Here is a 25,339-nt window from a genome sequence, read left to right as displayed (position 1 = left end):
AAGTGGGCGTCACATCGCACCGTCCAGGTGGTGATTCACCCTGCGCTAGATTAGCATACGTGCATGTTTCAGCGTGCAGTATGGATTTGAAATTGATAACGCATTTTGCCCAGTCAAGTTTTGAAAAATTCAGTTTCTGCGTGGAACGAAGGATGGTCGTTAAGGTGAATGTGATAGTATTGATTTCTGCAGTATAATTCCTCTCTTTTTCTGCGCTATCTTTAGTCGAAACCCTTCAAGAGCATACTCTGATTAATCATCTTTTTGTACTGTTGAGAGAGAGTGAGGTGAGTTAGCGTTCTCGACGTTTCGGCAGACTTTTGTCACTTTTCACTTCCGCGTGACGTCTGGTCGTGATCATTGCGAAAGGATCAGACTTGAAAATTGATGGATTTTTTATTTGAATTTAGCGATTTTTTCGGGTTGCCGACACGTTTTAATTGAGAGGTTGTAGAAATTGTACGTTTTTTCAGTTTTTTGACGGTTTCAGTAAAGTTATTCGGGTTCGTGAGACACGGCTAATCTGGGACAGTTTGGATTCATCCACTCATCCATTCTGTCGGATCCTTATTTTCACAGCAAACAGTAAGTTCTGGTAATAATGTGCTTTGTGGTGTCGGCGAAGACTTCTCTTCTTTTGAACAGATGGCTTTTAACCTTGGCATCGCGTTAATTTTGCACAGCTTGTTTATGCTTGGTAATATCATTGTTAGAAGGGTTGGCATGGGGATTTCCCTGTACTGTTGATACGTATTGGCGCAGTGTCGCACAGGGAAATAACCGTTCAGCACAGTTTAACTTTTATCATTGAATCTGTTTGGAATTATTGGGAAGTTAACGATGGAGTAATATTGTAATAATTATTAAAGAAATTTCTGGATATTTAGATTATTGATAAACTATGATTTTATGACACGTGGAATAGCCTTTTTTGTAAAAAAATAGTTGCAGTGGATTTTCCCAAAATTTCTCGTACTTATGTCCATGTTTTACATATTTCGACAGAATATTCGGTTTTATCACTTTTATGATAATTTAATTTCACTTTCGTATGATAAATTGTTGTAAAATTACTGGAGTTAAATTATTACAAAGATAAACTGCACGCTGCAAAATTAGTATTAAATTAATACAGTAATTGTAATTGCAAAAGCAGCAGATTTTAATAAATTATGTGATTGAGGATGAAAACTTTGCTGTGAAATTTTCATAAAATGATTAAATGAGAATGATTAAATGCGTAAATTACAGAGAAGGTTACCAGCATCCTTCTAAGCTGTATTTTTTATTTAATCGTTCTTTTTTCGAGTGCAAAATTTCTTGGCAGCAGTTAAGCAATTTGATTATAAGGTATGGCACATGATGCAGCAAGGTTCGGCGGAAGAGTGCACTGAACTCTGATTAAACTGGGGCTTGATGGAATAATTGGCCTAATTACTGATCAGGTGATCTTCGATGTCCACTCATCCCAGCCACTCCCCATCCGCATCCGCATCGCCTACGGACAAGCCCAACGAACCCCCGGTGAAGAAGCAGCGCACGGACGCCTCCTTCTCTTCCGCCTCTAACGCTTCGTCGGCGGCCTCGTTGAACGGCACGAGCAGCGGTCTGCTCAGCGCGGCTCCCTCCTCCTCTGCGCAGCACGACCAGGAAATGACGGATCTGCACCACAACAAGAACGGCAACAGCCACGCCTCCGACCAGGACATGGAGCCGGCCGTGCGCGCCGCCAGCTTCTCCGGCGCCCTGCCCCACACCACCAACGGGGTGCTGGAGCGCGCCGATTCCCATTCCGGCGACCAGGTAACGCGACGCTTGTGCAAATCCGTCGAAATATTGTGAAAAATAACTATCAGTATAAACGCTGTTAATAGAAACCAGCTGGAATCTGGAAATGTGTTTTTTTATTTTATTTTTTTCGACACTATTACGGAGTGTGATATTGCCAGTATACGGAATAATAAATTAAAGTACATCTAGCAAATTTTGGCATGCTGTTTTGGCAGAAACAGCCAGCTGAGAAAATCGTTAAAAATTAAATTTATCAATCATGATAAGTGAATAATAGTATACTTGCAAAATACGCATAAATATATTCCTTAAAGTCAATTTATTGCGGCATAGTATCTATTGCGGCACACATTGAAATGATTTATGCCTAAAAAATCTGGACTTAATAAATTTGACGGTTTGTAGAATCATTTGCATAATAAATACTAATAAATACTAAAATTAGATGAAAGTATTGGTGCAATTGTTGTGGAATAAAATAAGAAAAATTCAGAAAAATGAAAAAACGATGGAAAATTGGTAATATTTGATTGGCAGGTGCACATCGACGAAGGCCTGTATTCGCGGCAGTTGTACGTGCTGGGGCACGAAGCCATGCGGCGTATGGGCGCCACCAGCATCCTGATTTCGGGTCTGAAGGGACTGGGCGTGGAGATCGCCAAGAACATCATCCTGGGCGGCGTGAAGAGCGTCTGCCTGCACGACGAGGGCCAGGTGGAGCCGGCCGATCTGGCCTCGCAGTTCTTCCTGCGCGAGGAGGACGTCGGGAAGAACCGCGCCGATGTCTGCTTCCCGCGCCTGGCCGAGCTCAACATCTACGTCGATGTGCGGCCCCACACCGCGCCGCTGACGGCCGCCTTCCTCAAGAAGTTCCAGGTACAGGTTTTTCGAAAAGGACGCATAATGAAAACATTTACGGCAAATTATGCTGCGATTTTGCTTATAATTTTCTAATATAAATTATTGTTAAGTATTCAGTTTTTTCATTTCCATTTACAGATTTGTTTTTGTATTTTTATTATCAGTTTTCGCTGATGGTAATTATTTTTTACAGTTTTATGGATTGTCGTGGGGTTGTTAAAAAACGTGTAAACTGCAACCGGGAATTTTTTGTTGTACTTATCATTTCCAGAATAGCAAGAGAATTATCATGATTGTTAGTGGACAAAAAATGTTGTACATGATCGTAAATTAGTTGAAATTTTTCTACATTTATTATACGTGCATTTCGTTCGGTCTTTAACTCCGTAGATGACGTAATCCTTGAAAGCCTCTGCACTACGTTCACTACATTCTATCGGTGTATATTCTTGAGCCGTAAGGTTTTTTCAAAATTTTTTCCTAAACAGTTTCTTCGTTTCCTTATACTAACTGTATATTTATCTCTGTATCTATTTTCTGTATTTATTTCCTGTATTTATTTTCTGTATTTGTTTCTGTATTTATTTTCTGTTGGTGTTCTGTATGTATACTTCTATTTTTAGAGAGTTTTTTTTATTATTTATTTTGTGCTCGTGTATTTATTTCGTTGTTCCGAGTTTTCTCTGTTAGCACTGGAGCTGATTTTAGTGCTTTATTTCTGGCCATGACAGTGTAATGTGATAAAAAGGTCTTGACGACGTTTCGAGTAATTGTTTTTGCGGTTCTTCTCGCGATGCTGTGGTGGCTGAAGGTAATTGTACTGCAGGTGGTGGTGCTGACGGAGACGACGGTGGAGGAGATGATCCGCGTCAACGACATCTGCCGCGAGCACGGCGCGGCCTTCCTGGCGGCCAACACGCGGGGATTATTCGGGCAGGTGTTCTGTGACTTCGGCAAGGATTTCACCGTGCTGGACACCAACGGGGAGCCGCCCCTCACCGCCATGATCTCCCTCATCACCCACGACGACAAGGGCCTCGTCACGGCCGCCGACGAGGCGCGCCACGGCCTGGAGGACGGCGATCATGTCACGTAAGCGGCGAAAACTAGCACACTCAACACAAAATGACGGGAAAATAAAGTTTCTAATTTTCTTGAAAATTTTCTAATTATTTTTGCGTTGGAAAATAAAATGAAAAATAGCGCTTAATTTTATTAAGTATTTGATATTGAATTTTTAAATCGTACTTCCTCCGTTTTTCGTATGACGATAAATAAAAATACCGTTTAATTTTAAAGTTAATGCTATTTCAATACGTAACGTAAACCTGTGAATAAACGACCAATCGCGGTTTATTTTTGTATAATATTTTCGGGTTAATTTTGTGAATGTCGGTTGCGCATCTGGAAAAAAAACATAAAAAAATGGCGTTTTAATTTTATTCAATATTTTATAAATAATTCTGTTTAATATAGATGATCTCTTGCGAATCAGCAAATAAATGAAAAATATTGTTTCGATTTTGCTTCTTTATTCCTTCTCGTTGTTATTTATTTCTGCGAATGTTATTTGCGCATCTGAAAAGAACAGAGAATCTACGAAGCAACAAATAAAATTGCTGAATAAAACTGTTCAGTGAACGAAAAATATCGTTTTATTTGTCATAAATAAAAATGTTGCATCTGTATTTATCCCGCAAAGACGGCATTTTCACGCTGGGTTATTTGTACAGTTTCCAGGAGGTGCAGGGCATGACGGAGCTGAACACACACGAGCCCATCAAGATCAAGTACGTCAATCCGTACTCCTTCGCCATCGGCGACACCAGCCACTTCTCGCCGTACACGCGCGGCGGCATCGTCACGCAGGTGAAGATGGCCAAGCATCTGCACTTCAAGTCCTTCCGCGAGTCCCTGCAGCACCCCGCGCTGATGGATATGGACATCGCCAAGTTTGGCCGCTCGCACCAGCTGCACATTGGCTTTCTGGCGCTGGATAAGTTCTTGCAGAAGAAAGGCCATTTGCCGCGCCCGCATAATGTCGAAGACGCCGAGGCGTTGCTGGAGCTGTGCAAGAGCGTTAATGAACAACTGCCGCCAGGTACATGATTATTTTCGCCATTATTTTGGTTCCGTAACGGTCGTACATTTTTCTTTGATTTATAAATTGAGGCTGACTAGTTCATGACACAGTTTTTGTTTCACATTTTATTTGTTTTAAGAATTTTTGTGCTGAATTTTGTTTATTTAATTTTTATGATTTTACTGCTTATTCGAAACTGGATGCATTTCCGGTTTAGAAGAGCATAAGATATGCATCCAATTAATGGAGTTTTTCATTAAGATTCTAGGAGGTATTTTCCGAGACAAAAAATCAACTAAAAATCAACTAAAAAAATTAAAAATAAATTATCCGCTATTTTTAAAAAAATAGTAGATAATTAATTCGTTACACTGACCGTATATCTCAATGTGGGAATTGTAAATAGAGACGAAAGTGGACCCGCTGGACGAGGAGACGTTGCGCAACCTGGCCAAGACGTGCCGCGGGGACCTGCCGCCGATGCAGTCGGTGGTGGGGTCCATCATCGCGCAGGAAGTGATGAAGGCCTGCTCCGGGAAATTCCATCCGGTCTTCCAGTTCCTCTACTTCGACGCCCTGGAGTGTCTGCCCGATGCCGCGCTGGCGGAGAGCGAGGTGCAGCCCACGGGCTCGCGCTACGACGGCCAGGTGCAGATCTTCGGCCGGCAGTTCGCCGAGAAATTGTACAACTCCAAATGGTTCGTCGTCGGCGCCGGGGCCATCGGCTGTGAGCTGCTCAAGAACTTCGCCATGATGGGACTCGGCTGCGGACCTAAGGTGAGCAGAAATAGCGGTTTGCCGGTTTTTTTTAATGGAAAAAGTTGTCTGGATAGTGAGACCGCGGGGTCTGTTGATTTTTGCTGTATTTGCCCAGTTTTAATTAATTTATTGCTTTTTATTTGTGTTTTCTGTTTCTCACAGTTCACTTCCTTCTACTAATGGTTTTCAATATTTTTCTGTCTATATTGCATTAATTTTTCTGTCTATATTACAATGTTTTTTCAATGTTTAAAATTCAATCATTTTAATTAGTTTAAATTTGCGCAGGCTTCTTGTCATTGAGTACAGGCTGTTGTCGAATAAAAAGAAACTATTGTATTAATTGTAGCATTTTTTGTATTTAGTGGTTCGTCATATGGTTTTAATTTGTTGCGTTTAAGGAGAATGATTGTGCTTTATAGTAGGAAAAAAAACATTTGATGTTACAAGTCAGTGATTGAATTTTTCGGAAAGTTTTCTTTTTATTTGGTATCCTGACATTTTCAAAGTTACGAGACGTACCGATGGTAGCCACTGCACTACGATCAACACAGTTTCTGTGATAATAGTTTCTGTGATAATAGTGACGTTTCCTTAGTTGATGGTGGATGAACCTTTAATAAGTATCGCAGTACAAGTACAAACTAAGTACCAGAAAGGACGAAGGATGATGAAAATAATTAGACCAAACCATTACAGCTCCTTGGGGGCAAATGCCCACTCACGCACCCCGATGTTAGGGGGCCAATTATCGGGGGTGAACATTTTTTCGGTATCACTAGCGTAAGAACCAACACGTGCGAACAGACTATTCTTACGACCGTTTTTAGCAGAATAAATTGAAACAAATCTCACAGAGATTCCGATGTTAACGTTGATGACTTGGTATGATTGATTAATTTTGGTTTATATTTTATTGATTTATTTTGGTTTAATTTGATTAGCTTAACTTGCACAGACATAATTGTGCAGTGTTTTATCGTTTCGTATTTGTTGTGCAGGGTAAGATCTTCGTAACGGACATGGACACCATCGAGAAATCCAACCTAAACCGGCAGTTCCTCTTCCGGCCGCACGACGTGCAGAAGATGAAATCGGACGTGGCGGCGCTGGCCGCCAAGCACATGAACCCGCACATCAACATCATCTCGCATCAGAACCGCGTCGGCGCCGACACGGAGCGGATTTATGACGACAGCTTCTTCGAGGCGCTGGACGGCGTGGCCAACGCGTTAGACAACGTGGACGCCCGCATGTACGTGGACCGGCGCTGTGTCTTCTACAAGAAGCCCCTCCTGGAGTCCGGGACGCTCGGGACCAAGGGCAATGTGCAGGTGGTGCTTCCGAATCTGACGGAGAGCTATTCGAGCAGTCAGGACCCCCCGGAGAAGAGTATCCCGATCTGTACGCTGAAGAACTTCCCCAACTCCATTGAGCATACGCTGCAGTGGGCGCGGGATCTCTTTGAGGGGCTGTTCAGTGCGCCGGCCACCTATGTGATTCGGTAAGGCGATTTATTATCGCATTTATTTGTATTTATTCACGGTTTTTGTTTTTGTGAATAATTTGTTTCACGGTTTTTGATCTTCTGAATAATGTTCACGGTTTTTTTAATTTTTAAGTAATATTAGGAATTTTTCTGATTCACTTTGCTGGGCAAAAAGCCATCCAGCATAACAGAAAGTGCATCGGCGTAATACTACCTAGGTAAAAGATTCAAATGTGTACGTTAAAGGAACTGTCGGTGGTCGTAGTGTAAGGGGCCTAAGGGCAGGCGCAATGAAAAATCGGCACGTGAATATCGTATACCGGTGCGGAATTGTGCAGTGTTGTTTAATTTTTAATTATGTAGTGTACCAGCGCTTGCAGTTATTGCTATCTGGGTGGCTGTTGCCAATAAAACTTTTAATTGTGCACTACTTTCAGAAGAATTTCAGTTAAAAAAGTTATCTTGCGTTTTTCCTGCAACGTTCTGATTTTTGATTTGATTTGACTTTTTAGCGTTCTGATTTGTTTTTATTTATTATCGGATTTATTTTTTGAATTATCTGTGGATTTCTTTTGGAGAAAGCTGCGCACACCACGTTTTACCATCAAAGTCTCCGCACACCACCTTTCACCACGACCGGGCTGCGCACACCACTGTTCGCACCACGTTTTGTCTCGGGCCACCATTTTTGCGCACCACCATATATATTTAAAATATCGTCAGTCTCGGGACACCACCGTATACTCGCAGTTTATATACGACTAATATGAGCTATGTTGTATTTTTCGTGTTTGTACAGCAGGTAGTACTTTACTTATATTACGTTGTATCTAACGATAAATTACAATGTTTTGGGTTTCAATATAGCGCAAGGCAAATCTTTACTAATACTGCAAGCGTAATGCAAGTCAGTAAGTACAAAAAGTTCTTTAGTAAGCACAGCAAAAAGTAAGTAAGCACTTCTTAAGTAAGTAAGCACAGTAAAAAACAGGTGGTTGCTTGCTTTCGGCAAGCAACCATCCGCAAACAAAAACAACTTGCGTTCGGCAAGTTTGTAAAACCGAAAAATTTGCTACTACAACGGAAGCGGAGGCAAACGAGTGGTATCAAAAAAGAGGAGTCAGGCCGCGAGACGAAAGAGCTGTCTTTTTCCGCCCGTAATAACAATTAATTAATTTTGTTTTAAAAAGTGGTGTGCAGAGACTGTGGTGGTGTGCACTCTGCCCTTGGTGGTGGCCGGAGATTTCGGTGGTTTTTGTAAAAAAATTAGAAAATAATAAAAAGTGGTGTGCGGAGCCTGGCGGTGGTGCTTCATGGTGTGCGGAGACTTTGGTGGTGAAACGTGGTGTGCGGAGCCTTCCCCATTTCTTTTTTGTTTAATTATCGAAGAGTACTTTTTAGTTTAATTATCGAGATTTGTTTTCTTGTTTACTAGTATTATCGCATTTGTTTTTTATTTTATATTTCTTTGCTTTTATTTTTTCGGTTGCGTACCGGATTTGTTTTTAAATTATTTCCGATTTATGTTTATTAATGTGGTTGTTCAAGTAAAAACAAATGCTACGAAGATCGCAGCTGAATTCTTTCTGAAATCACAGTACTGCACCGGTATTCGAAATTTAACGTCATCCTCTGTGCATTCGATATGTGTTAGCCTTTACACTACGACCGCTGACATGTAGTACTGTACTAACATCCTCAATGTCCCGATGAAGTATTGCGCTGCTGAGCTTTTCGTTTTCCTGTTACGATTCACTTTACCGTTTGATACCACCGTGTGTTCTAAAAAACGACATAAGTATTAATACAAGTTTTAAATTTTTTTTTTGTTTTTTATTCGGCAAAAGCCATCAAAGAGACGCAGAACAACAACATCGGTCACACTACTTAAAATGATTTAAATGTAAAGGTTAAAAAAACATCCAAAATCATTGACGTTGTCCCGTTTATTCGGGACAAAGTATTTTTGACCGTCATTTACCGCATCGGTTTGTGACAGGTACATGGAGGAGGCCAAGTTCATGGAGCATGTGATGAAGCTGCCCGGTGCTCAGCCGACGGAGATGCTGGAGTCGCTGAAGAAGGCGCTGATCGACGAGCGGCCGGCGTCCTTCGCCGACTGCATCGCCTGGGCGCGCCAGCAGTTCCAGGAGCTCTTCCACAACCAGATCAGCCAGCTCCTCTACAACTTCCCCCGCGACCAGGTCACCACCTCCGGCGCCCCCTTCTGGTCCGGCCCCAAACGCTGCCCGCATCCCCGTACGTGTTTCCACGAATATTTCCCAATTATTATTCGATTTATCGAATATTTGTTAATACATTTTTCTCTGAATTATTGTCTATTTGTTTTTAATTTGTTTTTCATTAATTATTTTATGCGTGTATATTTTCCTGTTTATTTGTATGTATTTGTTATTAAACTTTTTATTTTGTTGTATTCCTAATTTTTAAATGAATTTTTTTTGTGCAATTTGTTGGCAGTATATCTGTTGTACAGTATTTTTGCCAAAATTGGGTGTTTAATTGCTGTGTGTTTTGTAGTGGAGTTCAGTGCGGATAACCCGATGCACCTGGGCTTTGTGATCGCGGCGGCCAGTCTGAAGGCGGAGATGTACGGGCTGCCGCGCAACCTCAGTCCCAAGGAGCTGCACGAGCTGGCCGGCCGGATCCCCGTGGCGGCCTTCAAGCCCAAGCAGGGCCTCAAGATCGCCACCACCGAGGCCGAGCAGGCCGCCGAGGCCGCCAGCGTCGAGCACGGCCACGTCGAGGAGCTGGCCGCCGCGCTCCCGCCGCCCGCCTCCCTCAAAGGTAACTACACAATTTTTCCTGCATTTTTTTGGATATTTGAATAATTTTGTCATGTTGCTAGAGATTTTCCTGGGGATTTTTCATTGATTTTGCAAGAATTTTTTCCTTAATTCTCTTGTTAGTATTGTGAAGGTAATTTTCTGTTGTTTTTTTTCTGGACATGATAAGTTTTTAATTATAATCTTTCCCGGGATAATTTGTAATAATTATTATGCTGTTTTATTTTTCCTGGAAATTTCTTCTGTTTGTAAGATATGTTTTGCTGGAAATTTTTTCCTGGCTTAATTTTATGGTTTGTGCTTTGTAGTATTTTTCATTTTGCTGGATAATTTTTCATTTTGCTGGATGTTTTTTCAGGATGATTCTTTTTCTTGCTGGATAATTTTTGAGTTTTTTTAATATTGTCTGGGAATTTTTCGGTGTTTTTAAGATAATTTTTTCTTCAATGGTTAAAAATTTCGCCGATTTTTTTAGGCTCGGGATTCCACATGAAGCCGATAGAGTTTGAGAAGGACGACGACACCAACTTCCACATGGACTTTATCGTGGCCACGTCCAACCTGCGCGCGGAGAACTACGACATTGCCCCGGCGGATCGGCACAAGTCCAAGCTGATCGCGGGGAAAATCATCCCGGCCATCGCCACCACGACGTCGCTGGTGGTCGGGTTGGCCTGTCTGGAATTATACAAAATCCTGCAGGGCCACGCGGATCTGGCCAAGTACAAGAATTCCTTCGTCAACCTGGCATTGCCCTATTTCGGCTTCAGTGAGCCCATGCCGGCGCCCAAAAACTCCTACGGATCCACGGTAAATTATTTTCATCCGGATTTGTACTTTTTTTATTACATTTATGGTGTATTATTAACATTACATTAATACTGGAAAAATTACATACAAAAATGCAGCGAAATTTATTATTAAAAATATTTGAAAAAGGATTTGATGATTTTGTGGCTATTCTGCAGGAATGTGTTTTATGGTTTTACATGTTAAAAATTATGATGTATACTTTTAAATAAGTTTTGAAGGATCTTTAATGACGAAAATGTTTCCAAAATAAAAAATTAAAATCCTGTTTTATGGTTTTACTTGTTAAAAATTATGGTGTATACATTTGAATAAGTTTTAAAGGATCTTTAATGACGAAAATGTTCCCAGAATAAGAAATTAAAATACCCAGATAAACCCAGAAAAAATGTCTGTTAAATTGCTGTGCATTAAATTGCTGAATGCATTTTCGCGTGTTATTGTTGTAATAAATTACAGTATAAATTACTGTTATTTTGTTTGAATTTTGCTTGAATTCTCGTTTCTGTTGCATGTTTTTTTACAGTTTTATTGCTGTATTTTGGTGGTTTTATTATTATATGAGCGATGTAAAGGATCTGCAATGGGAAAAATAATTCTAATGAAATATTTTTCCAAGTGAAAAAAATTAAAATTTAAATAAATTGGTCGAAAAAATCCGGTTAGATAATTATATGTTAAATTATTGTGATATTCGCTGAATGCGAGGATTAATCGGATGATTTTTGTTCGCTCAGCAATGGACGTTGTGGGACCGGTTCGAGGTGGAGGGGGACATGACGCTGAAGGAGTTCCTGAACATGTTCAAGGAGAAGTATCAGTTGGAAGTGACGATGCTGAGTCAGGGCGTGTCGATGCTGTACTCGTTCTTCCTGCCCAAGGAGCGCGCCCTGGAGCGCATGGACTGGAAGATGACGGAGCTGGTGCGCAAGATCAGTCGGCGCAAGATCGAGCCGCACGTGCGCTCCCTCGTCTTCGAGGTGTGCTGCAACGATCTGGAGGGGGAGGACGTGGAGGTGCCCTACGTCAAGTACAACCTCCCGTCCAACCACAAGATGCACGACTAAGGCGCTGGGCTTCGTTCGCCGGTAAATAATTAAAAGTATTGCCCAATTACCAATTAATCAGCCGAATATTACGTTGGCAGTTCGATTTTTTTCTTTTTAGATCAATTTTGCACAATTTTTGCACTTTCTCTGCATTTTTAAAAGAGGGTTTTGACAGCCTGATTTATTTTGCCGAATTAATTTGCCGATTATTTTAAAACTATTATTTAAAATTGAATTATTAGAATTATTAAACCAATTCTTTACAAGTTGCATTGGAATTTCAGTTTGATTCCTAATTATAGTTTAAAATTTTTTTTTCGTTTTGTACATTTTTAAATAATCGTTTTAATAATGTGAATTATTGCCGGATTCATCAGTCGACTATTGGATTCGAAGTTAAGTTTTATTTATTTTATTTATTAAATTGTTTGTGTTTTTTTACATTTTTGGAACGCATTTCAGTAACCTGAATTATTGCTGAATTAGTCCGTCGCATATTAAATTGACAATTGAATTGTGTTGTATTTACTCTTAAATTTTAATTTTTTTCCTCGTTTGAAATGCAAATTAAATTTTAATTAGCTTCTGTTTATGCTGATTGAAAAATTAAATTATATTTATTCTGGAAAAAATAAATTATTTTACTGATTGATTTCCAGCTGAATTTGCAAAAATTCAGGTATTTAACGCGAATCGAAATTGTAATTTAATCGCGTAATGGAATTCATATTTTATTACTTTTGAAAATAAATTGCTATCTTCGTTTTGTTACGTAGCTGTGTTTTTGATGCTGGTTTAATTTTTGACATTGCGACAAATCAGACTCTCGTATTATGACATGACTTATGAAATATTTAATAATTGTTGTTTTTGAAATTTTTTTTATTTTTCTGGATTGCAGGGTGTCATTTGGGGCGGATGCGCGGGAAGGGATTCTTTTGGCGGGGAAATTAATGTGAATTTTTACTGCACTGAATGGTCGGAATAAATGTGTTTTTCGTTTTAACCGCGGCGTTTTTCCGGGTGTGTTTCTCTTGTTTTTGCGCGCATCAGTGTCTAGGCGTTTGTGTTTTTAACGGTGACTGGTGATTTTGACGGTGCGTGGATTGTGTCGCCAGTCAGTTAATTAATTATTACGTTTTTTAGCCCATTTTTCACTTTGATTGTGGCGCAACACGGAGCGTTCACTGTTTCTACTGGATTTTATTCGTCGCGACACACAGCAGCGCACTGTGCGCCCAATAAAACCTTTATCAATGCACACAAATGGGAAAAGATTTATAAAAATTAAATAAAAATTATTTTTCAATTTTATTTTTTTAATTTCTGACGAGTCACGTTATTTTTCTCGAATAAATGCTCCAACAAAAATCAAGGATGACACAAATAGAGTCCAAAAAAATTTATCTTTTTAATTTTTGAATATTTGTTTTATTTCTTTTGCTTTAGCAAATAGTGTAATGAAAACCAAGATAAATAAATTGACAATTTGAGAACAGGCTTGTTTTCTAATTTTCTAAATTTTTATTCCAATCACTTAATTTCGAATAAGAAATACTGCGATAGAAATCAAAACCAAGATAAAAATTACAGCCTAAAAACGTTTTTTTTAATTTTTCGAAATTTCGAAACAACCTTATTTTGATCGAATAAACATTGCAACAACAACAAAATCCAAGAAACAAAACTTAGGAAACATTTAAATATTTTTTCTAAAACAATTTTTCTAATTTAGTGCAATAAAAATCAGAATAAGAGAACTGAAGTTCAAACAAAATTAATTAAATTACAACCTGCGGAATTACATTTAAAAAATATTAAATGATTAAAAAATAAAATTGTTCTTGACATTTAAAAAAAAACAATTCAGTGACAAGAAAATTGCGTAGCGGTCATTTTTCCGCGGGGAAAACAAGCGACAAAAAATTTCTACTGAAATGACAGCGCAAATGTCAGGATGCGCCCGCGGCTAATAAAGTAATACGAATCTGTGCGCGCGCATCAAACGCCACGCTCTCACGCCAACAGCATCCGTCAACACTCCGACAATTTTTCGAAAAATCCTCATTTAATCCACCATCGAAATGCGTATTTTCACCGTGTTAATAACGTACTGGTGGTCATTTCCGGTTGGTTGCCAGGCCAGTGTGGAGGCCTGTATTAAGCCGGCGCATCTGCAGTATATCACGGGGCAGGTTGACCTTAACTGTCTGCAGATGGCGCGGCAGGAGCGCAGCGCGGGCGGCGGTCCGCCGGCCAACTTCCCCTTCCCGGCCAATATGGACGCCATCCCCAAATCCCTGCTGGAGGTGCACGCCGACATGCGGGAATTATTGGACACCGGGCGGCAGTTACGTATGGCCAGAAAAGATGACCAGCTGTGTACGGAAAAAGGGTGCGGAAACTCCTTGTTTTATATACTTTTTGAAATATACTTTTTTATATTCTTTTTTCCGCGAATTTTTTTTATATACTTTTTTCCCCGAATTTTTCTTGTTTTTTAGAATGAGTACTATTTTTTTTAAAAATATTGTTTTATCACATTTTTGTATGTACGAGTAATCAACTATTTTTGTCTACACATCTTTTGTGCGTATGATTATTTTAACATTTTTTAAAAATACGGTTGCTTTTTATATTTTTTATGTAGGAATATGGTGCTATTTTTTTAACAAGCATTTTATGACACTTTTGTATATATGGTTATTCATTATAATTTTTAATGTTTTTAAAAGTATTTCACTGTATTTGCTACCTTTGTTACATTTTTGGGATTTTTTAAACTAATAATAATGCCATTTCTGTAACATACGTTTTATGTGTATTTCATTATTTTGTAAACTATTATACTATTAAATTTTTCGAGTTGTTCTCTGTTTTCGACTTGTATACTCTGTTTTTTAAACCATTTCAGATATCTACTGTGTTTTTGCAATTGTTTTATTTTAGCACTTTTTGTGGTGCTGATTGCTTAATTACTCTGCAATTTTCAAAACTAGTATTTTATTCAAGTTTATTCTACTTATTATTAACTCAAGTAAAGTAGTACGTACGCTATTTTTTTTAAACGCTCACGATTTAATTTTAATACCACAGTATTAATAGAATTCAAAGTTGATGCCGAAACATAAGTTCGACTTATCCATCGTCAACGAACGCGTGAGTAATCTCAAATGATGCACAAAAAAACAGCCAATAATGCGATAACGCAGCAACTGTGACGGCTGCGATACTTGAACGCTCAAACTTACGGTAAATCATACGTATCATTCCGTACGGGGAACACTGTATAAAGAACGTAAAATTTTACTTCTTATTTAATTTGAAAGCACGTGAAGGTAAAGAACTTTTTGCAACTACGCGACATCAGAGTAGCCAAAACATCTACATGACATATTTGTGTGAATTAGCATTAATTAATTTGCTTAACTGAATCGACTACGAACTTAATTATTGTCGTAATAAGAAGTCACTGAAATAGTGCTTTAATTAGATAATGAAGATTCGCAATAACGGCGGAAGTTATTTTTAATGATAGCTCAGGTATTCAATTATCCATAGATGAAACTGCGTACGGCACGTAAAACAACTGCAGCCTGCATGGATAAGTCAACGATGCCGAATCGTAAATCTAGTCGAGAGTAGATTTACGATAAGGCAAACTTATGCAACGTTGCCTTAAAGTGGGCATGTGTTGACGGTTCCGTGCATCCAATCCATAAGCGCAGCCTTATCTCGCAGTGACCCATGGAGATAACTCACACACGTCGAACCGTTCGGCATGACGGTTGATTTGTGTTCTGAATTCTTATTATGAAAACTTCGCATTCCTGTATAGTATCATCATTATAGAGTTTGTACGTGGTATGGTCGTAGACGAAAGCTTTGATACAGTACTGTATTTGTAGCGCCGGATGTGATGGCGAATCAACCTGGCACAATCACTAAAAAGCTATTTTAATTAATGACACTTGCGTAAATAATAATTTACGAAACATAAATAAATTAAGTATAGCTGGCTAACGGGCAAAAAAGCCGTCTAGTTAAAAGGCAAAAAAGTCTACAACACCCGGTGTTCCCAAGCGGTCACCCATCCAAGTACTAACCGGGCCCGACGTAGGTTATCTTCCGAGATCGAACGGGATCGGGAGTTTTGTACGTGGTATGGTCGTAGACGAGTGCTTAGATATTTAAAGCGCCGGATGTGTTGCCGAATCAACCCGGCACAATTATTAAAAAGCCATTTAAATACTATTACATTAGCGTTATTATTAAACAAAATATAAATAAATTAAGTTTAGTTAGCTAACAGGCCAAAAGCCGTCTAGTTAAAGGCAAAAGTCTACAACACCCGGTGTTCCCAAGCGGTCACCCATCCAAGTACTAACCGGGCCCGACGTAGGTTATCTTCCGAGATCGAACGGGATCGGGAGTTTTGTACGTGGTATGGTCGTAGACGAATGCTTAGATATTTATAGCGCCGGATGTGTTGCCGAATCAACCCGGCACAATTATTAAAAGCCATTTAAATACTATTACATTAGCGTTATTATTAAACAAAATATAAATAAATTAAGTTTAGTTAGCTAACAGGCCAAAAAAGCCGTCTAGTTAAAAGGCAAAAAAGTCTACAACACCCGGTGTTCCCAAGCGGTCACCCATCCAAGTACTAACCGGGCCCGACGTAGGTTATCTTCCGAGATCGAACGGGATCGGGAGTTTTCTACGTGGTATGGTCGTAGACGAATGCTTAGATATTTATAGCGCCGGATGTGTTGCCGAATCAACCCGGCACAATTATTAAAAAGCCATTTAAATACTATTACATTAGCGTTATTATTAAACAAAATATAAATAAATTAAGTTTAGTTAGCTAACAGGCCAAAAAGCCGTCTAGTTAAAAGGCAAAAAGTCTACAACACCCGGTGTTCCCAAGCGGTCACCCATCCAAGTACTAACCGGGCCCGACGTAGGTTATCTTCCGAGATCGAACGGGATCGGGAGTTTTGTACGTGGTATGGTCGTAGACGAGTGCTTAGATATTTAAAGCGCCGGATGTGTTGCCGAATCAACCCGGCACAATTATTAAAAAGCCATTTAAATACTATTACATTAGCGTTATTATTAAACAAAATATAAATAAATTAAGTTTAGTTAGCTAACAGGCCAAAAAGCCGTCTAGTTAAAAGGCAAAAAGTCTACAACACCCGGTGTTCCCAAGCGGTCACCCATCCAAGTACTAACCGGGCCCGACGTAGGTTATCTTCCGAGATCGAACGGGATCGGGAGTTTTCTACGTGGTATGGTCGTAGACGAATGCTTAGATATTTATAGCGCCGGATGTGTTGCCGAATCAACCCGGCACAATTATTAAAAAGCCATTTAAATACTATTACATTAGCGTTATTATTAAACAAAATATAAATAAATTAAGTTTAGTTAGCTAACAGGCCAAAAGCCGTCTAGTTAAAAGGCAAAAGTCTACAACACCCGGTGTTCCCAAGCGGTCACCCATCCAAGTACTAACCGGGCCCGACGTAGGTTATCTTCCGAGATCGAACGGGATCGGGAGTTTTCTACGTGGTATGGTCGTAGACGAATGCTTAGATATTTATAGCGCCGGATGTGTTGCCGAATCAACCCGGCACAATTATTAAAAAGCCATTTAAATACTATTACATTAGCGTTATTATTAAACAAAATATAAATAAATTAAGTTTAGTTAGCTAACAGGCCAAAAAGCCGTCTAGTTAAAAGGCAAAAAAGTCTACAACACCCGGTGTTCCCAAGCGGTCACCCATCCAAGTACTAACCGGGCCCGACGTAGGTTATCTTCCGAGATCGAACGGGATCGGGAGTTTTCTACGTGGTATGGTCGTAGACGAGTGCTTAGATATTTATAGCGCCGGTTGTGCCGAATATCAACCTGGCACAATTAATAAAAAGCCATTTAAACATTAATACATTAGCGTAATTAATAAATTAAGTATAGCTGGCTAACAGGCTAAAATGCCGTCTAGTTAAAAGGCAAAAAAGTCTACAACACCCGGTGTTCCCAAGCGGTCACCCATCCAAGTACTAACCGGGCCCGACGTAGGTTATCTTCCGAGATCGAACGGGATCGGGAGTTTTCTACGTGGTATGGTCGTAGACGAGTGCTTAGATATTTATAGCGCCGGATGTGTTGCCGAATCAACCCGGCACAATTATTAAAAAGCCATTTAAATACTATTACATTAGCGTTATTATTAAACAAAATATAAATAAATTAAGTTTAGTTAGCTAACAGGCCAAAAAGCCGTCTAGTTAAAAGGCAAAAAGTCTACAACACCCGGTGTTCCCAAGCGGTCACCCATCCAAGTACTAACCGGGCCCGACGTAGGTTATCTTCCGAGATCGAACGGGATCGGGAGTTTTCTACGTGGTATGGTCGTAGACGAATGCTAAGAGATTTATAGCGCCGGATGTGATACTAAATATTAACTCGGCACAACTCGGCACAATTAATAAAAATCCATTCAAATAAACAAAATAATAGCGTTATTAATAAACAAAATATATAGTAAACAAAATATATAATATTACTGCGTTAATTGTTTTGTATTTATTTTAGCTGCGCAACTGCGTTTAATAAATGGTTAAGCACTCACATGTAACATCTATTACCAAAAAATGTGCCAAAATTGTGGAGTTTTTGGGGAATATGGCAGGTGTTATGATTTGCCTAATACGATGTGCGAGACGACCTCGGACGTGGTGACGCCCATCAACGCCACTTCCGCCACCTCGGGCGAGACGGTATGGATCGCGCAGTATCCCGGCTTGTTCATCCAGACCATCACCTACACCAAGTGCAAGTGCGCCATAAAAAAATTGACCGGAATTTAATCTTTAAAACGGATATTTATTTTTCCCATGTCTTACAGGCAGTCGCGGTGTTATTATTTGAACGGAGCGTGCAAGCAGACCTTCAGTCCCTACCTGCTCATAACGCACCCGCCCGGTACGTCAGCCGCAGCTGGATTAATCGCTGCATTTATTCAAGTTCACAAAATAAAATAACGAAATTTTCCGTTTCCGATATGCTAGAGCCGGTATCAATCATTGTTTTCATTTGTGGTGGTTCACGTCAATGACTGAATACCACGCCTAAATAAACAAAGTTTTTATTATTCCAGAAAAACATCAAAAAATTTTCCAGATTAAATATCAAATATTTCGACCGGAAATACAGTATAAATGACAATATTTCGGCCGGAAATACAGTATAAATACAGTTTTTGGAATTTGTAACCGTAGTATGTAATCATTGTTGCTGAACACGAAGGAAACCAATTAAAAATTGTGGAATATCAAGTATGCTGATGCTGTATATATATGATGGAAATATTTGGAATTAATTACAATTGTGCTGCAGTGCGAGTGTATGTATCCTTTTTGCAGGCCCGGTGTCGATCTTCGGGCAGGACTACGTGTTGGTGGAGTCGGGCTGTACCTGCGAGCCGGAAGTCAGCGGCAACCGCTCATTAAACAACAACATGGAGATGTTCCTGCCCCACAAAGGAAGCGCGTTGCAGCATCTCTAAAGGTCACCGTGGGCGTGACCTGTTTTGTTAACTTCCGGCGTTCCTGTCCCTTGTGCCGGGCAAACACTAACTGTTTCTTCGATTTCCTCTTGTTTTTACGTTGCCAATGCGATTTTGTTTTTGTAAAAGTGTATTTGCAGATTCTAGGTCGTTTTTTGATTTTTAAATTTTTCTTATTTTCTGTTAAGCCATATTGAGCACAACGTGTATAAATTACGCCTAAATAAATAACAGAATAAACTAGCACATTTATTTCCTTTTTCCCGTAGAGCAGTTATTAATCCGAAAATTTTTTATTCTCGAATAATTCGCACATAAATGTTGATTACTCGGGAATGACAATAAATAAATTTATTTATGTATTATAAATTATATTACTGTATTTATTTATTTTAGATTTATTTGATATTTTCCTATTTTTCCATAGAAGAATTATTATTCTGATCACTTTGATAATCTCGAATAATTCCGCATATAAATCTGGATTATTCGGAACTCAGAAATAAATAAATGCACATAATTATGCATTTACTAGAAATCGACTGTTTATTAGGCACAAAATATTCACTGAGCAAAAAGGGATAGCTGCCGACATTTTTTCACATTCCACACACCGTCACCGGTACAATCACAAAACAAACCAGAATAAAAGTTAAAAATAACATTTTCAAAACAATAAGCTGCAGAATTATTAACAGTTTTTTAAACAGATAAAATTAAAAAATTCAAGGAGTAAAATGCACAATTTCCCACGAGCACGTCTGCGTTAGTCAAGGAGGAAAAAAAAGTCGTAAAAGAGAAAAAAAAGGATGCGAGAAGGCTGCTTTTCTTGGCGGGGATTCAGTCTTTGCGGCGGCTCTCTTTGCGCGATTTATCCTGCATCCCCGGCGGGATGGCCGCGCCCGCTTGCAGATGCCGCGAAGAAATGCTGTAAAAAATAAAAAAGAATCAGTTGTATTCCAGAAAAATAACTTTATTTTCAAAAAAATAAAATTATTTTTTTCTAGTATTATTATTCATTCATTTTTCAAGGATGAAAAACAACGCAACGACGGTTTCTAGTAAAACGGCTGCTAACAAAATAAATTCTGTAATGAAATCAAAGAATCAATCAATCAATCGAAAAATCAATCAAATCAAAGAATCAAGCTGTCGTTAAATCAAAGAAAAACAAATTCAGAAAAAAAGTCCATGGGATTAACTGAAAAACGGTGAAGTAAACTGTGAAAAAAAATAATACTAAATCCTAGGAAAAAAATTACTTTGAAAGAAATTTTAAAAACAACAAACACAAATAACGGTAAAATAAGTGGAAAAAATTCAAACCAAACCGACCGCGAAATTCATGGAAAATAATCTCAGCAAAAGACGACCAAGAAATAAATGCAACAAAAATTGCAGTAAAAATGACCAGCAACTAAAGAGCAAACAAATTGAGGAACACCGGTGGAGAAATAAATAAGGATAAATTCAGCTAAAAACAGCCGTCGAAATCAAAATTGCAAAATAAATCAGAGAAAAACCCGAGTGACCTTTGATAGTTGACGGAGCGGAGGAGGTCGAGGAGGTGCTGCGTGCCGATCTGCAGCTGCTCGGCGATGGGGTTGATCCAGGGATTGTCCTCCAGCCGGAACAGCTGCCGCGGGCCCACCAAGTCCAGATTGCCTGCAACGCAGATACCGATAATGCAGTCATGGCGAAATAAAGGAATCTGACGCATTATACGCACCGATCTCGGCCGGGAGGAGCTGCAGCCGGTTGCCCTGGATGTGCAGCTCCCGTAGATTCTTCAACTGGCCCACCTCCTTCGGCAGACTGGCCAGGTCGTTGTCGCGCAGCACCAACTATACACAACCGATAAATAAATCAAAAATAAATTTGAGAAATATCCAGATAAATATGCGATTCCTTCGTAGTGGTGGAAGGAACAAAATGCATAAAAAAAATCAGAAATGCATCAAGAAACCATAAAATGCGTTACTATTAAAGAACCATATAAGAAAACATACATATACACACACAAATATGAAACTGCCTAGATAAATCAGCACATACAAAAATAAATCAGAAAAGACATAAACAGTTAGCAAAATCCCAACAAATTGCTAAAAAATAACTGAAGGAATGCTTATTCGGCGTGGCGTACAATTTGCAGGTTGTGCAGTTGGCCGATTTCCGCCGGCAGCATCTCGAAGTCGTTATCGCCCAGATACAGTGCGCGCAGCGTTTCTACAAGCCAAAGCGTAATATGTCATTTCTTAGACGCAGGAGGCAGCGAAAAATGACAAGCCAGCGTGCCCATCATGAAGAAGTTGCCGGGCAGGACGCGCTCGTTGAGATTGTTGTAGGTCAGATCCAGGATCTCCAGACTGGCCAGGGCGCCGAAACCCCGCGGCAGACTCCACAACCGGTTCAATCTAATCGAATTAAACAATTATTATAAATTATTACAATTATTAAATCAATATTCTTATTAAGCAGATTAATAATTAACCGATTAATACTATTTATTATCAGAAATAAATTATTCTTATTACCAATGAATACTTTATACATTTATTAGCAATCAGAAAAATCATTACAGTAATTACAGAAATTATTCTTATTAAGCAGATTAATAATTAACTGATTAATAAATATAAATAATTATTGTTATAATTACTGGAGGTTTTAATTAGTTTATTCGTTATAAGGGAAATTATTTTAAATTCACGGTGTGCTGATGCGGAGTGATGCGACTGACCCGAGTTTGAGGATGCGCAGACGCTGCAGACCGGAAATGGACGTCGGCAGCTCCTGCAACGATCAGTCACCGTGAAATAGACAACCGCGTTATGTCATGTTTGTCTAGTTACCTCAATGTGGTTGTTGTATAAATTCAGACTCTCCAGATTCACCAGATCCGCGATGGCCGGCGGAACACCTGCCCACAACATGCGCCAATCACACACTAATAATGTTAGTCAATTAAGTATGTAAACGTATGGGGAAGAAGTAGAGCACACCCATTAAACCACTTCACAATAAAGACAAAACGATAACACAAAAAGCACCATACTATTTTGAAGTTAAAATTTGTCGGAGAATTAATGTAAATTAATTTTTAATTTTTGTTTTAACAATTTAAACAACCTATAGACGTACTCAAATAAGCGATAAAATATTCCGAACAATTTCAGATGTTTTTGCGAATTTATAGACATAGTATCGTATCACTGGTACAAGAAAAAAGAAATAAAAAAAGTTTATTTATTATCAGCGTCGAATAATCGGCTAACCCCATTTTTGTTAGCGATTACCCTCCACTACAGCTCAGCGGAATTATGCCACTACACTACGCTTACTGGGTATAAATCAGCATTCAGCATACAGTAATCAGAATCGGGTATTGATTGAACAGCAACGTACTTTTCAGTTTATTATGGGCCAGATTCAGGCGCACCAACTGCTGCATGGACACTGCAAGAGAAAATTCACTGATAAATCCCAATAACCATAAACTAGTGGTGGTTGTTAACCACATTCTTTCACCGAGCGCGAGCGCTGTTTCACCGGTAAATCGTTCAGCACATGTGTTATTCGAACTCTTAACTCACAATTCATTCTAAAAATCTAACTAAAACCATCTTTATTGAAACTAATAATCACATTTTGTGGCACCCCGACTCAGAGCAAGCATGCCCTTGATCAGGTCGAACAATAAAAAATACGGCTTGGATTTATCGACTACATTCAGCGCTGCGTATCCTTCACAACGGGCTTCGAATTTTACCATATTACACAACCCAATCGCATTTTTAACATCACGTTTCAATTCAAAATTAATTTTTTCTTCTACCACCTCCTTTTTCTACAGTTCACTGATCTTGGCCTTGATCGCGTTGAGATACAGAAGCTTTCGTTGCAGTTCAAATTTAATTGTGGTTGAAGTGGACAGTTCCGCACGGCTTGAAGTAAGGCTACGGCCTACGGACGTTCTAGCATACGGGAGTAGATCCTCAAACTGGGAACCTTTTAACTTATCGGGATAGCGGGTTCCTTTTTTCACGCAAGCGTTTTTCTTCTTTCTCTTGAAGTGTCCATAAAAACTTGAGACTGTCGACGGCAGCTCAAAGCCGGCACTGAACATTGGTCTCAGTCTACTAAGAAACAGGAAAACAGTAATCATGGCCAAATAATGGCAAATATAGTTAATAAAACGCGATAAATTTCTCACAGCTTGACGTCCATGAGGAATGGTCGGATAACGGCTATCCTTCAAGTTGTACTGTTCCTTCAGTTCATGAACGCGCGTGATCCAAGCCTCCAAACACTCCGTCGCGTCCCCGTCAACATGCCTGTAAAAGCTAACGTTCTTTAAGACAGTGCGCATCAGATGAGTTCCTTGTACTTAGATTTTCAAAATGTGCCTAACCGTACTGGTAGTAGCATGTCCAGTTACCAGACGTTGTTACCATTTTATAAAATTTATTCCAGACGTTGTTGTCAAACTGAATAACACACAGGTCATTTATTAGCAATCAGAAAAAATTATTACAGTAATTACAAAATTATTCTTAAGCAGATTAATAATTAAGTGATTAATAACTATAAATAATTATTGCTATAAATACTGGAGGTTTTAATTAGTCTATTCTTTATCAGAGAAATTATTTTAAATTCACGGTGTGCTGACATCGACGGCGGAGAGAGGCGACTGACCCGAGTTTGAGGATGCGCAGACGCTGCAGACCGGAAATGGACGTCGGCAGCTCCTGCAACGATCAGTGATCGTGAAATAGACAACCGCGTTATGTCATGTTTATGTAGTTACCTCAATGTGATTGTTGTATAAATTCAGACTCTCCAGATTCACCAGATCCGCGATGGCCGGCGGAACACCTGCCGACAACATGAGCGAATCGTACAGAGATAATTTCAGTCAAAATTAAGTAAACGTAAGGGGAAGAAGTAGAGCAAACCCAGTAAATACTTAACAGTAAGATAAAACGACAACACAGAAAGCACCATACTATTTTGAAGTTAGAATTTATTGTAGAATTAATGAAAATTAATTTCTAATTTTATTTTAATAATTCAAATAATTTTTAGAAGTACTTAAATAAGCGCTATAATATTCAGAACAATTTCAGCTGTTGTTGCGAATTTACAGACGTAGTATCGTATCACTGGTACAAGAAGAAAGAAATTAAAAAAAATTAATTTATTATCAGCGTCGAATATTCTGCTAAGTGCTAACCCCATTTTTATTAGCGATTAGTCTCGACTCTCCACACAACTCTCCGGGATTATGCCACTACACTACGCTTACTGGGTATAAATCAGCATTCAGCATACAGTAATCAGAATCGGGTATTGATTGAACAGCAACGTACTTTTCAGTTTATTATGGGCCAGATTCAGGCGCACCAACTGCTGCATGGACACTGCAAGAAAAAATTCATCGATAAATCCAAATAACCATAAACCAGACCACGTTACGACATCAGTCGCGCAGAATGCAGTTTGGTAAGCAGAGTAAACACAGCATGGCCATATAAGGAGCGATGCACATTCACACCACACTCCACTGCTCCTGCTGCGCTTCACGGCGCACACGCTTCACCCCCGCGGCACTTACAGACTTGAGGGATTTCGCTGAAGTTGAGGAGCGATTTATCCACCAGGTCCAGATCGCGGCGGCCCTGATGCTGGGCTTCCTGGATGGCGCGATGGGCTTTGGACATCTTCGCTCCTTTCAGTAACTCTCTGCTAAAACGCTGTAGCTCACAATTCCCTGTATCAACGTCCCGAACCACTAACTGCTGCTTCTTGTCCAACGGCCAGCAAGTCAACAACTCGCGACAACTAACTAGTAAATAAAAGCGTTAAAAATTTAAAAACTAAAACGTCAAAACAAAACGAAAACATCAACAAACGAAAAGTTGCGCAGCTGTGAAAACGGTTTGGAAAACGAGTTTGTGCGCGCTGATGGGCGACCGATTAGGCTGCGTGGAATGTGCATCCAATTCCACAGTCGGTAATGGAAATCACTCGGCTAGTTGCTAGTCGACTGCACGACCGCCCTCGTGCGCTGCACTTTGCTGTGTCGAAATGGAATTCTA

General features: G+C 39.4%; 3 protein-coding genes and 9 non-coding genes across 16 annotated transcripts; 2 read left to right on the top strand and 10 right to left on the bottom strand.

Moving 5' to 3' along the window:
• Positions 1-94: 94 nt before the first annotated feature.
• On the top strand, positions 95-12,908 carry LOC129582149 (ubiquitin-like modifier-activating enzyme 1). 2 transcript variants are annotated; one of them, XM_055473578.1, is made up of 13 exons: positions 95-287; positions 491-585; positions 1,446-1,803; positions 2,329-2,667; positions 3,479-3,744; positions 4,386-4,753; positions 5,142-5,512; positions 6,496-6,998; positions 8,983-9,242; positions 9,525-9,791; positions 10,266-10,600; positions 11,338-11,688; positions 12,551-12,908. In XM_055473578.1, exons 3-12 carry the CDS (start codon positions 1,456-1,458, stop codon positions 11,665-11,667), a joined length of 3,387 nt encoding a protein of 1,128 aa, XP_055329553.1. In that variant the 5' UTR covers positions 95-287; positions 491-585; positions 1,446-1,455; the 3' UTR covers positions 11,668-11,688; positions 12,551-12,908. The 2 variants fall into 2 exon arrangements, with proteins under 2 accessions (XP_055329553.1, XP_055329554.1); XM_055473579.1 differs by having other exon boundaries at positions 474-585.
• Positions 12,909-13,687: 779 nt separating this feature from the next.
• Positions 13,688-19,469, top strand: LOC129582304 (uncharacterized). The gene is made up of 4 exons (XM_055473804.1): positions 13,688-14,044; positions 18,360-18,506; positions 18,576-18,652; positions 19,093-19,469. Exons 1-4 carry the CDS (start codon positions 13,734-13,736, stop codon positions 19,233-19,235), a joined length of 678 nt encoding a protein of 225 aa, XP_055329779.1. The 5' UTR covers positions 13,688-13,733; the 3' UTR covers positions 19,236-19,469.
• LOC129582524 (5S ribosomal RNA) lies at positions 15,707-15,825 on the bottom strand. The gene has a single exon (XR_008689645.1). It is a non-coding gene; the product is annotated as a 5S ribosomal RNA (ribosomal RNA).
• On the bottom strand, positions 15,989-16,107 carry LOC129582523 (5S ribosomal RNA). Its single transcript, XR_008689644.1, has one exon. It is a non-coding gene; the product is annotated as a 5S ribosomal RNA (ribosomal RNA).
• On the bottom strand, positions 16,275-16,393 carry LOC129582515 (5S ribosomal RNA). The gene has a single exon (XR_008689637.1). It is a non-coding gene; the product is annotated as a 5S ribosomal RNA (ribosomal RNA).
• On the bottom strand, positions 16,560-16,678 carry LOC129582522 (5S ribosomal RNA). The gene has a single exon (XR_008689643.1). It is a non-coding gene; the product is annotated as a 5S ribosomal RNA (ribosomal RNA).
• Positions 16,845-16,963, bottom strand: LOC129582529 (5S ribosomal RNA). Its single transcript, XR_008689650.1, has one exon. It is a non-coding gene; the product is annotated as a 5S ribosomal RNA (ribosomal RNA).
• On the bottom strand, positions 17,128-17,246 carry LOC129582528 (5S ribosomal RNA). Its single transcript, XR_008689649.1, has one exon. It is a non-coding gene; the product is annotated as a 5S ribosomal RNA (ribosomal RNA).
• LOC129582527 (5S ribosomal RNA) lies at positions 17,414-17,532 on the bottom strand. Its single transcript, XR_008689648.1, has one exon. It is a non-coding gene; the product is annotated as a 5S ribosomal RNA (ribosomal RNA).
• On the bottom strand, positions 17,684-17,802 carry LOC129582526 (5S ribosomal RNA). Its single transcript, XR_008689647.1, has one exon. It is a non-coding gene; the product is annotated as a 5S ribosomal RNA (ribosomal RNA).
• Positions 17,969-18,087, bottom strand: LOC129582514 (5S ribosomal RNA). The gene has a single exon (XR_008689636.1). It is a non-coding gene; the product is annotated as a 5S ribosomal RNA (ribosomal RNA).
• Positions 19,470-19,817: 348 nt separating the features above from the next.
• On the bottom strand, positions 19,818-25,199 carry LOC129582513 (ras suppressor protein 1-like). Of its 4 annotated transcripts, none has more exons than XM_055474035.1 (9): positions 24,856-25,199; positions 24,611-24,661; positions 24,049-24,116; positions 23,937-23,989; positions 21,534-21,652; positions 21,382-21,464; positions 20,965-21,079; positions 20,768-20,900; positions 19,818-20,163 (listed from the first exon to the last, which is right to left on the bottom strand). In XM_055474035.1, the coding sequence occupies exons 1-9, from the start codon at positions 24,959-24,961 to the stop codon at positions 20,076-20,078; spliced, it is 816 nt and encodes a 271-aa protein (XP_055330010.1). In that variant the 5' UTR covers positions 24,962-25,199; the 3' UTR covers positions 19,818-20,075. The 4 variants fall into 4 exon arrangements, with proteins under 4 accessions (XP_055330010.1, XP_055330007.1, XP_055330008.1 ...); XM_055474032.1 differs by lacking the exon at positions 23,937-23,989 and adding an exon at positions 21,979-22,031 and having other exon boundaries at positions 24,856-25,198; XM_055474033.1 differs by lacking the exons at positions 23,937-23,989; positions 24,049-24,116; positions 24,611-24,661; positions 24,856-25,199 and adding exons at positions 21,979-22,031; positions 22,091-22,158; positions 22,644-23,374; positions 23,452-23,572.
• Positions 25,200-25,339: the final 140 nt, after the last annotated feature.

The sequence above is a fragment of the Paramacrobiotus metropolitanus genome, unplaced genomic scaffold, assembly GCF_019649055.1.
Source record: "Paramacrobiotus metropolitanus isolate TYO unplaced genomic scaffold, Prichtersi_v1.0 Parri_scaffold0000007, whole genome shotgun sequence".
Lineage (NCBI taxonomy): Eukaryota > Metazoa > Tardigrada > Eutardigrada > Parachela > Macrobiotidae > Paramacrobiotus > Paramacrobiotus metropolitanus.
This window is presented reverse-complemented; position numbering and strand designations above follow the sequence as displayed.

Excerpts from the sequence above, each read along its gene's own strand:
- LOC129582149 (XM_055473578.1), top strand. The coding sequence starts at position 1,456 with ATGTCCACTCATCCCAGCCACTCCCCATCCGCATCCGCATCGCCTACG. Across the intron at positions 1,804-2,328 it reads ATTCCCATTCCGGCGACCAG|GTGCACATCGACGAAGGCCT; the intron begins GTAACGCGACGC and ends TTTGATTGGCAG. Across the intron at positions 3,745-4,385 it reads GAGGACGGCGATCATGTCAC|TTTCCAGGAGGTGCAGGGCA; the intron begins GTAAGCGGCGAA and ends TTATTTGTACAG.
- LOC129582304 (XM_055473804.1), top strand. The coding sequence starts at position 13,734 with ATGCGTATTTTCACCGTGTTAATAACGTACTGGTGGTCATTTCCGGTT. Across the intron at positions 14,045-18,359 it reads CAGCTGTGTACGGAAAAAGG|GTGTTATGATTTGCCTAATA; the intron begins GTGCGGAAACTC and ends GGAATATGGCAG. Across the intron at positions 18,507-18,575 it reads ATCACCTACACCAAGTGCAA|GCAGTCGCGGTGTTATTATT; the intron begins GTGCGCCATAAA and ends CATGTCTTACAG.
- LOC129582513 (XM_055474035.1), bottom strand. The coding sequence starts at position 24,961 with ATGTCCAAAGCCCATCGCGCCATCCAGGAAGCCCAGCATCAGGGCCGC. Across the intron at positions 21,465-21,533 it reads CGGCAACTTCTTCATGATGG|AAACGCTGCGCGCACTGTAT; the intron begins GCACGCTGGCTT and ends TTTGGCTTGTAG. Across the intron at positions 20,901-20,964 it reads GCTCCTCCCGGCCGAGATCG|GCAATCTGGACTTGGTGGGC; the intron begins GTGCGTATAATG and ends TCTGCGTTGCAG.